The sequence below is a fragment of the Aegilops tauschii genome, chromosome 3 (assembly GCF_002575655.3).
Source record: "Aegilops tauschii subsp. strangulata cultivar AL8/78 chromosome 3, Aet v6.0, whole genome shotgun sequence".
Taxonomy (NCBI): domain Eukaryota; kingdom Viridiplantae; phylum Streptophyta; class Magnoliopsida; order Poales; family Poaceae; genus Aegilops; species Aegilops tauschii.
In genome coordinates this window covers 535,005,432-535,016,658 of record NC_053037.3, presented here as the reverse complement: position 1 = coordinate 535,016,658, position 11,227 = coordinate 535,005,432, and the positions used below count along the sequence as shown (strand labels likewise).

Genomic DNA, 11,227 nt, shown 5'->3' with positions numbered 1-11,227 from the left:
GAATCACTGAAATTAGTAAACAAAAGAGCATCTACAGTCGCGATGGGCAAATCCGGCCCCTCAAACAACCTGTGGTTGGATGGTAGTAGGACGGTGGTATCCACAGCTCACCAGGATTCAAGTTCTGGTGCTCGCATTTATTCCTAGATTTATTTTAGGATTTCCGGCGATACGCTTTCAGTGGGAGGAGACGTTCCCATCGACGACGAGGTGCTACGGTGACTTCATAAATCTCAAGATGACATGCCGGCTCAGTCTCTCGGAGGTGCTCATAGGGGTAGGATGTGCGTGCGTGCGTTCATAGGGATGAGTGTATGCGCGTATATATGAGTGCTTGCGTCTGTACTGTGTTAAAAAAAAAATCTGCGGACGCGCCCGTGCGCGTCCGCGGGCACTGACCAGGCAGGCCTCATATTTGCCACTCTGCATCTACGTATCATATCTCGCGCCTCATACCCATACTACACATGCAACGTTGATCTACTCTGCGTGATCAAATGACGGACAACTAAAAATCGGCTGCAAAGGAACACAAGATCGGCTACATACAGACATTAACAAACTTCAACGCATCCAAAAGATCATAGTTTAACTTCTACAACATAAAACGATATAAACATTGAGGAGGAGGGGGGGGGGGAATCACCACTTTCTTGCCGGGCCCTTGCCCTTCCGGTCGTCGGCGTAGTTGTAGGCGTCCGCGACTGGTGGAGGGTCTTGGTCGTCCGACGAGGAGGTGCAACTGTCGCCGTCATCGGAGTCGGAGCGGACGACGAGCCCCTTCATCCGGCGGACCGCCCTGTCTTGCTCGCGCTTCAACCTGGTGACCCGAGCCTTCACCGTCGATGCCTCCTTTGCCTCACGCTCCGACTGCTCAATACCAAAGCCGGAGCGCCTTGGTATTCTTCCGTTGGAGGCGGCGAGCGTCCTTCTTCGCCGTCGTGAGGGACCGGCGGTAGACCCACGTGAGGAGACACGTCCTCGTACGGGTCCGCCTCTGTCCCGCGGCGGCGGCGCGCGGACTGCTTCGCCGTGTCCCTCTCCCGTGCAAACTGCTTCTCGCGGCGCGCGGCGCAGGCACAAGCACCCATTGCTGCCCATGTGGAGGAGCGAACAGCGAGGAAAGGAGATGGCACGGCGGCGGTGCGGACTGCGCTGTCCTGGCGTCGCTGCGCGCGGGACGGGGGACGGGGTGTCCAGCTCCGGCGTCCGCGCTACACCGACGCTGGAGCTGCGACAACGTTCCAGATCCGGAGTTGCCACCAGTCTCCACCTTGGACCGCTCCAGCGCAACGCGGAGGGCCATCACCTCCTCGTAGTCGAGCTCGGAGCTGTAGTCGTTATCGGAGCTGGACATCGTAGTTGATGAGATTGGAATCGGAGAGGGAGAGGAAAGGACAGAGCGAGAGAGAGTGAGCTGGGTTCGGAGTGAGGCGTCCGGATTGTGGTTTTTTGTGGGACATATGTGGGTGCGGTGGTGGGCCGGACCTGTCAGGCGGATGTGCCCTGCCCGGGCCGCCCCATATTCACCGTATATTTGGGCTGGATATGAGGGGCGCCGGTCAGACCGGACGTTTGTTCACGGTTTTGTTGGGTCGATTTTTTTGACTAGACAGTGACCGGACGGCCTGATCAAGCGTCTGAGACGGGTACGAGAGACCTGGCTCTAATTGTCTATTTTCTTTACGATTTAATATCACTGTGCATTTGAGGGCAGCAGATCGACACATTTTCTTTCTTATGCGCCTCCGCTCTCTTGGCCACCTCGCTCTTCCCTCGGGCGGAAGCCAGCTTCTCGTTCCAAACCGCTTATTGGCTCTCGGCTCCCACGGTCTCACCCACGCTCGCTTCTCGTTCCAAGGGTTTGGGGTTTGGGTTCGGCGGGGTGAGACGGTGGGTTGCCCGATCTGATTGACCTAGAGTTGGAGGCGGGAGGGCATGTCCAACCCACCGGCGAGCCCCTCCGGCGACGGCGGGAGCCGCATTAGCGGCAGACCCACGGCTGGCGGCAACAGGGAGGAGCGAGGCGCGTTCCTGCCAATCGCTGACATCAGGCGCATCATGAGGAAGGCCATCCCGCCCAACGGGGAGATCGACGAGGAGGCCGCGCAGGCGCTCGTCCCCGAGTTCGTCCCCTTTCATCACCCGCCGCTATTCGATCTCCGTTTGGCTTGAACGGCCTTCGCCCTTTGGTTTCGGCGGCTGACGCGTCGGTGCTTTGCAGGGCGAGGGGCGACGGATGCAAGAGGGCGAAGCGGGAGGCCATGGCCGGCGACGACCTGCTGCCCGAGATGGCGAAGCAGGGGTTTCAGGCCTACCCGCACAAGAACAGAGTGGTGCGTATACCGGTTTGATGGATGTTTGGGTAAATCATAATTTGGGGGATTCAGTGATGATAAGGGTGGATTGATTTGCTAATTTAATTGGCTTCATCGATTGCAAAGCTTAAATAAGAGTTCATCTTGAGGCACTGCTTTTGGCACCAAATTGGGTGGTTGTTCTGCAGAACTTTCTTGCCCCCTAAACAAGCAGAGCTTTGCTTCGCTACAACCTCCCTAAAGAAAACTTTTAAAAAGGGCATTTCGTACTCAGCTAATTATCTGATTGTTGTTTCCGGCTAAACCATTTGATCAGCCATTGGTTTCTCTGTAAAAGTTATGTTATCTTGTAGTACCATGGAGAAACCACTCCTACATTGCATAACCGTTGTCTATCTTGTATTAAAGCTGTTTCATCGTGCAAATTTCAAGCTCTTGCTGAATTTGGGCATCCATGTTATCTCTGTGATTACACCTTGTTTTTCAGGAGCTCCCTTGCACAATGGAGGCGGGGCCAAACCCATTGCCTGTATCTGATGTCAGGGATTGGTCTGAGCTCCCACTCGATGCGCTTTCTGCAATCTTCATGAAGCTTGGGACCATTGAGATCCTGATGGGTGCCGGACTGGTGTGCCGCTCATGGTTGGTGGCAGCCAAGTCCCCTGAGTTGTGGCGTTTCGTGGACATGACCCGCCACAAGTTGGTTTTCTCCAAGGGGGGAAACGTCATGTGCCAAATGGCAAAGGTGGCTATAGATCGCTCTGATGGACGGATGGAATCATTCTGGGCTCAGAAGTTTGTCACTAGTGAACTCCTGAATTACATTGCAAGCAGGTAATTGTTCTTTGTGTCCTAAATTCCCATTCTTGAATTTCAGCATTTGGTCTCTTACTCTGTGTGTGTCACACTTTGAAACCTATCGATCTGTAGTGCTGACACACTGTTTCCAGTATTTAGCACCGACCTAATAGTTAATTTTTGCTAAACATGTCAGCGTTTATGATATATTATTGAGACATATGTATAATAGTGTTATCTTGATGAGGTTCAAAGGACAGCTGAATGCTTTCTGTATGGCTATATTTGTCTCAACAAATAGGGAAACATATTTTTCTTTTAGAACAGGTCGCTTATGGCCAAATAATTTGCCTTGAGGTACTGACTCTCGTTAGATATTTACGGTACATCGTCATATGATATTTATGACAGGCTACTTTTTGCCAAATGTGAAACTCATTTGATATTTATCATATGTTTTTTTTTAACTGTGAATGATTGCAGGAGAGTTTCCTACAGTCTTGTTGTTATATTAATCAAGGATCAGGGGTGCAAAGTTACATTGTATTTCCATAGCTATCACTACAAGCTACTTAGTGTCTCACTATAAGAGGAGATGAAAAAGTAATGCTAATTAGTAGGAGTCTTTTGAGAAAAGCAACTAGTGACTAGGGCAGGCCCCCAACAAGGTTGGCTATGAACCCCCCAAGGTCGACTATGAACCACCCTGAGCATCTTGAAGTCTTCCTTTAAGGAGAAAATATGTTTACTGTTTAAACTTGTTATGTAGTCTTACTGTACTTGTCTGATTTTACTCGGTTCATGTGTGTCTACTTTCGTACTTGTCTCTGCAGATGCAACTCATTGAAGAGCATTCGGCTCATCGGCGCCTATTACTTTTGGGATGATGAGGACGTAGTAATTAAGCTTGCAGCTAAATGTCCAATGCTAGAAGAGATAGAGTACTCTGGTCAGAAGCTGACATGGGACTTTTTCAAGGGGATTGGTGCAGCCCGCCCAACGCTGAAGCGTCTAAGAGTCTGTTTGCCATGGTACGATTCAGATTCAATAGAGCGTGAGATCAGGATGGAACAGCGGCAAAACGACGAGGAGGAAGAGGAGGAGGAGGAGGAGGAGGAGGAGCCTTATGAGGCCTGGGAGGCGAGACACAATGAGGAGGCCTTCGCCATAGCAGAGAGCTTGCACGAGCTGCGGCTCCTTCAGATGGCAGGCTACGGCCTGACTAAAGAAGGGGTGTACGCCATCCTTGAAGGCTGCCCCCACCTCGAGTTCCTCGACCTTAGAGAATGCGGCCACCTCCTAGTTGACGCTGAACTCAAAGCTCGCTGTGCCAATATCAAGCATGTCCGGCTGCCAGGAGCGTGGCCTCACGCTCATTGCCCAGAACTTGATACCATCAAGGAGGACGAAGGTGAAGTGATCGAGATGCCTAATCTCTATGAAATAGAGGCTCAGGCTCTCCACAACGAGGCAGCGATGGAAAACGATGACTACGGCGAGAACTACTGGGATGACTACTCGCTCCCCTCGTCCCCTGGCTCGCCTGCGCCGACCTACTCCATGGATGATCCCAGATACTACTGGGAGCTGTGACAGGTGCAGCTGTGTCATGTTCAGTAGTCCAAATCACTGTCTTGGTGTTTTGGATCCTGAAGAGCGTGTGTGTATCCCTGCAGGAGAGCTTTTGATGTACAGACAAGCCAAGGGTGCTTTTGAACCATCTGCCTTTAGTGTGCGTTTTACAGTTTGTGTAAATGGTTGGACGGGCAGCTTGCAAGTAACATACTACGCAGCTCTATTCTCACGTTAATTGCTTGAACCTTTACCTGAGCTTATTACTTGTGCTCTGAAGTTTTAACAAATACTCCCTCCGTTCCATAATATAAGACGTTTTTGCGAGCTAAACAACTTACGTTGTGGGACGGAGTGAGTACATGCTAAAAGTAAATTTTATGAAGAAGACATTGACAATCTTTTATCGTACAGAGAGTACAAATGGCAAAACTTATCAAAAGAACCTACCTAATGAGTCTAGGTTTAACATCTTCCTTTTCTGTAAGATATTTTATAGCAGCATGATCGGTGTGAACAATCACTTTAGAATCAACAATGTAAGATCTAAATTTATCACAAGCAAACACAATTGCTAAAAATTCTTTTTCAGTAGTAGCATAATTACGTTGGGCACTGTCTAGAGTTTTGCTAGCATATTGAATAATATTTAATTTTTTATCAACTCTTTGTCCTAGAACAACACTAACAACATAATCACTAGCATCACACATAATTTCAAAAGGCAAGTTCCAATCAGGTGGTTGAACAATAGGTGCAGAGTTTTTTAAGTGTTTTAAAGGCTTCTACACAGTCATCATAAAAACAAATGGAACATCCTTTTGTAAAAGATTTATAAGAGGCCTAGAAATTTTAGAGAAGTCTTTAATAAACCTTCTATAGAAACCAGCATGACCGAGGAAACTACGGATACCTTTGATATCTTTAGGTCATGGCATTTTCTTAATTGCATCAACTTTAGTTTTATCCACCTCAATGCCTTGTTCAGAAATTTTATGCCCTAAAACAATACCTTCATTAACCATAAAGTAGCACTTCTCCCAATTCAAGACAAGATTAGTTTGCTCGGATCTCTGCAGAACTCGATCAATGTTGCTTAAGCAATCATCAAAGGAAGTTCCGTAAACGGAAAAATCATCCATGAAAACCTCAATAATCTTTTCACAAAAATTAGATAATATAGCGGTTATACATCTTTGAAAGGTAGCAGGTGCATTATATAAACCAAAAGGCATATGCCTATAAGCATAAGTTCCAAAAGGACAAGTAAAAGTGGTTTTCTCTTGATCAGGTTGTGAAATAGGTATTTGAGAAAAACCAGAATATCCATCGAGAAAACAAAAGTGTGTGTGTTTCGACAATCTTTCTAGCATTTGATCAATAAAAGGCAAAGGGTAATGATCTTTTCTAGTTGCCTTATTTAATTTTCTAAAATCAATTACCATTCTATAACCAGTGCAATTCTTTGTGAAATAAGTTCATTTTTATCATTAGAAACAACGGTAATACGTCATTTCTTAGGGACACGATGAACAAGACTTACCCATCTACTATTAGCTATAAGACTGATTATACCTGCTTCCAGAAGCTTCAATATTTCAGTTCTTACCACTTCTTTCATTTTAGGATTCAAACGTCGTTGGTGATCAACAACGGGTTTAGCATCAGGTTCCATATTAATTTTGTGCCGACAGAGAGTGGGACTAATGCCCTTTAAATCATCAAGAGTATATCCAATAGCAGCTCGGTGCTTCTTCAGAACCTTCAATAATCTTTCTTCTTCATGTTTTGAAAGGTTAGCACTACTAATAACATGATGTATCTTTTTTTCATCAAGGTAAGCATATTTCAAAGTGTCTGGCAATTATTTTAATTCAAACACGGGATCACCTTTAGGTGGAGGATGACCTCCTAGAGTTTCAATAGGCAAATTGTGTTTAAGCAGAGGTCGTTGTTCAAAGAAATTTTTATCTATCTCATTTCTCTCATGCATATGCATATCATTCTCATGGTCTAACAAATATTGTTCTAGTGGATCAGTAGGAGGCACGGCAATAGTAGCAAAACCAATTATTTCAACCTTACTAGGCAATTCTTTTTTATGATGCTTTCTACTAAATTTAGAAAATTTAAACTCATGAGACTCATCACCAAAACTAACACCGACAGTTTGTATCTCACAATCTATTTTAGCATTAACGGTGTTCAAGAAAAGTCTACCAAATATAATGAGACAAAAGTCATCTTGTGGGGAACCAAGAACTAGAAAATCAGTAGGGTATTTTATTTTCCCACATAAGACTTCAACATCTCTTACAATCCCAAGTGGTGTGATGGTGTCTCTATTAGCAAGCTTAATAGTAATATCTATGTCTTCTATTTCAGTGGGTGCTATATCATTCATAATTTCTTGATATAAAGTAAAAGGAATAGCACTCACGCTAGCACCTGTGTCACATAAACCAAGATAACAGTGATCTCCGATTTTAACTGAGACAACAGGCATGCCAACAATAGGTCTATGTTTATCTTTTTATCGGGTTTAGCAATTTTAGCAGCTTCATCACAGAAGTAAATAGCATGCCCATCTAAATTTTCAACCAGAAGATCTTTAACCATAGAAACACTAGGTTCTACTTTAATTTATTCAGCAGGTTTAGGTGCTCTAATATTACTTTTATTGACTACGGTTGAGACCTTAGAATGTTCATTTATCTTAACAGGGAAAGGTGGCTTTTCAATATAAGCAGTAGGAACAACCGGATCAACATTATAGATAATAGTTTTATCTTTAGCTATTACCGGTTCCTTAATTTCTTCTTTAATAGGTGGGTGATATTTTAAACCATTTCTCCTTAGGGAGATCAACATGAGTAACAAATGGTTCATAAAAGGAGGCTACTATCTCAGAGTCAAGTCCATATTTAGTGCTGAACTTTTGAAAAGCATCGGTATTCATAAAAGATTTAACACAATCATACTTAAGCTTAATACCTGACTCTTTACCTTCTTCGAGTTCCCAATTTTCAGAGTTGCGTTTAATCCTTTCTAAAAGATCCCACCTGAATTCAATAGTCTTCTTCATAAAGGAACTAGTACAAGAAGTATCAAACTTGGATTGATCATCACGAGAAAGCCGAGCATAACCGGAAACTTAGTACATGTGTGAATACATAGACAAACAGAGTGTCACTAGTATGCCTCTAGTTGACTAGCTCGTTGAATCAAAGATGGTTAAGTTTCCTAGCCATAGACACGAGTTTTCATTTGATTAACGGGATCACATCATTAGAGAATGATGTGATTGACTTGACCCATTCCGTTAGCTTAGCACTTGATCGTTTAGTTTATTTGCTATTGCTTTCTTCATGACTTATACATGTTCCTATGACTATGAGATTATGCAACTCCCGAATACCGGAGGAACACTTAGTGTGCTACCAAACGTCACAACGTAACTGGGTGATTATAAAGGTGATCTACAGGTGTCTCCGATGGTGTTTGTTGAGTTGGCATAGATCTAGATTAGGATTTGTCACTCCGATTGTCGGAGAGGTATCTCTGGGCCCTCTCGGTAATGCACATCAATACAAGCCTTGCTAGCAATGTGACTAATGAGTTAGTTGCGGGATGATGCATTACGGAACGAGTAAAGAGACTTGCCAGTAACGAGATTGAACTAGGTATTGAGATACCGACGATCGAATCTCGGGCAAGTAACATACCGATGACAAAGGGAACAATGTATGTTGTTATGCGGTTTGACCGATAAAGATCTTCGTAGAATATGTGGGAGCCAATATGAGCATCCAGGTTCCGCTATTGGTAATTGACCAGAGACGTGTCTCGGTCATGTCTACATAGTTCTCGAACCCGTAGGGTCCGCACGCTTAATGTTCGGTGACGATCGGTATTATGAGTTTATGTGTTTTGATGTACCGAAGGTAGTTCGGAGTCCCGGATGTGATCACGGACATGACGCGGAGTCTCAAAATGGTCGAGACATAAAGATTGATATATTGGACGACTATATTCAGACACCGGAAGTGTTCCGGGTGATTTCGGAGAAAACCGGAGTGCTGGAGGGTTACCGAACCCCCCCGGGGAAAGTTGGGCCTACATGGGCCATAGGGAAGAGGGGAGGCAGCCCACAAGGGGCAGCCGCGCCCCCTCCCTATAGGGAGTCCGAATTGGACTAGGGAGGGGGGCGCGCCCCCCTTTCCTTCTCCTCTTCCTCTCCCTTCCTTCCTTCCCCTTCCCCTCCTAGTTGGACTAGGAAAGGGGGAGTCCTACTCCTAGTAGGAGGAGGAGTCCTCCCCTCCTTGGCGCGCCCTAGGGCCGGCCGGCCTCCCCCTTGCTCCTTTATATACGGGGGCAGGGGGCACCCCAGAACACAACAACAGACATTGTCTTAGCCGTGTGCGGTGCCCCCTCCATCATAATCCACCTCAGTCATATCGTTGCAGTGCTTAAGCAAAGCCCTGCGCCGGTAGCTTCATCATCACCATCATCACGCCGTCGTGCTGACGAAGCTCTCCCTCGACACTCAGCTAGATCGAGAGTTCGTGGGACGTCACCGAGCCGAACGTGTGCAGATCACGGAGGTGCCGTACTTTCGGTACTAGGATCGGTCGGATCGTGAAGACGTACGACTACATCAACCGCGTTGTCATAACGCTTCCGCTTATGGTCTACGAGGGTACGTGGACTACACTCTCCCCTCTCGTTGCTATGCATCACCATGATCTTGCGTGTGCGTAGGAATTTTTTTGAAACTACTGAGTTCCCCAAACAGTGGCATCCGTGCCAGGTCTATGCATAGATGTTATATGCACGAGTAGAACACAAGTGAGTTGTGGGCGATAATAGTCATACTGCTTACCAGCATGTCATACTTTGATTCGGCGGTATTGTTGGATGAAGCGGCCCGGACCGAAATTACGCATACGCTTACGCGAGACTGGTTCTACCAACGTGCTTCGCACACAGATGGCTGGCGGGTGTTAGTTTCTCCAACTTTAGTTGAATCGAGTGTGGCTACGCCCGGTCCTTGTTGAAGGTTAAAACTGCACATACTTGGTGAAAAATCGTTGTGGTTTTTATGCGTAGGTAAGAACGGTTCTTGCTTAGCCCGTAGCAGCCACGTAAAGCAACAAGAAAGTAGAGGACGTCCAACTTGTTTTTGTAGGGCATGCTGTAATATGATATGGTCAAGACGTGATGGGATATAAATTGTTGTATGAGATGATCATGTTTTTTAAATTATCGGCAACTGGCAGGAGCCTTATGGTTGTCTCTTTATTGCATAAGATGCAAGTGCCATGTAATTGCTTTACTTTATCGCTATGCGATAGCAATAGTTGCAAAAGCAATAGTTGGCGAGACGACCATATGACGACACGTTGATAGAGATCAAGATGATAGAGATCATGGTGTCATGCTGGTGACGATAGAAATCATGACGGTACTTTGGAGATGGAGATCAATGGCACAAGATGATGATGGCCATATCATGTCACATATTTTGATTGCATGTGATGTTTATCTTTTATACATCTTATTTTGCTTGGTTCGGCGGTAGCTTTATAAGATGATCCCTTACTAAAATTTCAAGGTATAAGTGTTCTCCCTGAGTATCCACTGTTGCGATAGTTCTTCGTGCTGAGACACCATGTGATGATCGGGTGTGATAAGCTCTACGTTCACATACAATGGGCGCAAGCCAGTTTTGCGCATGCAGAATACTTGGGTTAAACATGACGAGCCTAGCATATGCAGATATGGCCTCGGAACACTGGAGACCGAAAGGTCGAACGTGAATCATATAGTAGATATGATCAACATAATGATGTTCACCATTGAAAACTACTCCATCTCACGTGATGATCGGACATGGTTTAGTTGATATGGATCACGTGATCACTTAGATGATTAGAGGGATGTCTATCTAAGTGGGAGTTCTTAAGTAATATGATTAATTGAACTTTAATTTATCATGAACTTAGTCCTGATAGTATTTGCATAACTATGTTGTAGATCAATAGCTCGCGATGTAGCTCCCCGTTTTATTTATGATATGTTCCTAAAGAAAACTAAGTTGAAAGATGATAGTAGCAATGACGGACTTGGTCCGTGATCTGAGGATTATCCTCATTGCTGCATAGAAGAATTATGTCCTTGATGGAACGCTAGATGACGAACCTATTGCAGGAGCAAATGTAGACGTTATGAACGTTTGACAAAGCTCGGTATGATGACTACTTGATAGTTTAGTGCACCATGCTTTACGGCTTAGAACCGGGACTTCAAAAATGTTTTGAACGCCATGGAGCATATAAGATGTTCCAAGAGTTGAAATTGGTATTTCATACTCATGCCGAAGTCGAGAGGTATGAGACCTCTGACAAATACTTTGCCTACAAGATGGAGGAGAATAGCTCAACCAGTGAGCATGTGCTCAGATTGTCTGAGTAATACAATTGCTTGAATCAAGTGGGAGTTAATCTTCCAGATAAAATAGTGATTGACAGAGTTCTCTA

The 11,227-nt window shown here is 45.3% G+C and overlaps 1 protein-coding gene across 1 annotated transcript; it reads left to right on the top strand.

Moving 5' to 3' along the window:
* The first annotated feature begins 1,705 nt into the window (after nt 1–1,705).
* Nucleotides 1,706–4,951, top strand: LOC109740789 (F-box protein SKIP19). The gene is made up of 4 exons (XM_020299840.4): nt 1,706–2,126; nt 2,225–2,336; nt 2,806–3,152; nt 3,950–4,951. Exons 1-4 carry the CDS (start codon nt 1,939–1,941, stop codon nt 4,707–4,709), a joined length of 1,407 nt encoding a protein of 468 aa, XP_020155429.1. The 5' UTR covers nt 1,706–1,938; the 3' UTR covers nt 4,710–4,951.
* Nucleotides 4,952–11,227: the final 6,276 nt, after the last annotated feature.

Bases quoted from the DNA above. Each gene is read 5' to 3' on its own strand.
- LOC109740789 (XM_020299840.4), top strand. From the start codon at position 1,939: ATGTCCAACCCACCGGCGAGCCCCTCCGGCGACGGCGGGAGCCGCATT. The intron at 2,127-2,224 runs GTTCGTCCCCTT...GGTGCTTTGCAG, and splicing joins GCGCAGGCGCTCGTCCCCGA to GGCGAGGGGCGACGGATGCA. The intron at 3,153-3,949 runs GTAATTGTTCTT...TTGTCTCTGCAG, and splicing joins CTGAATTACATTGCAAGCAG to ATGCAACTCATTGAAGAGCA.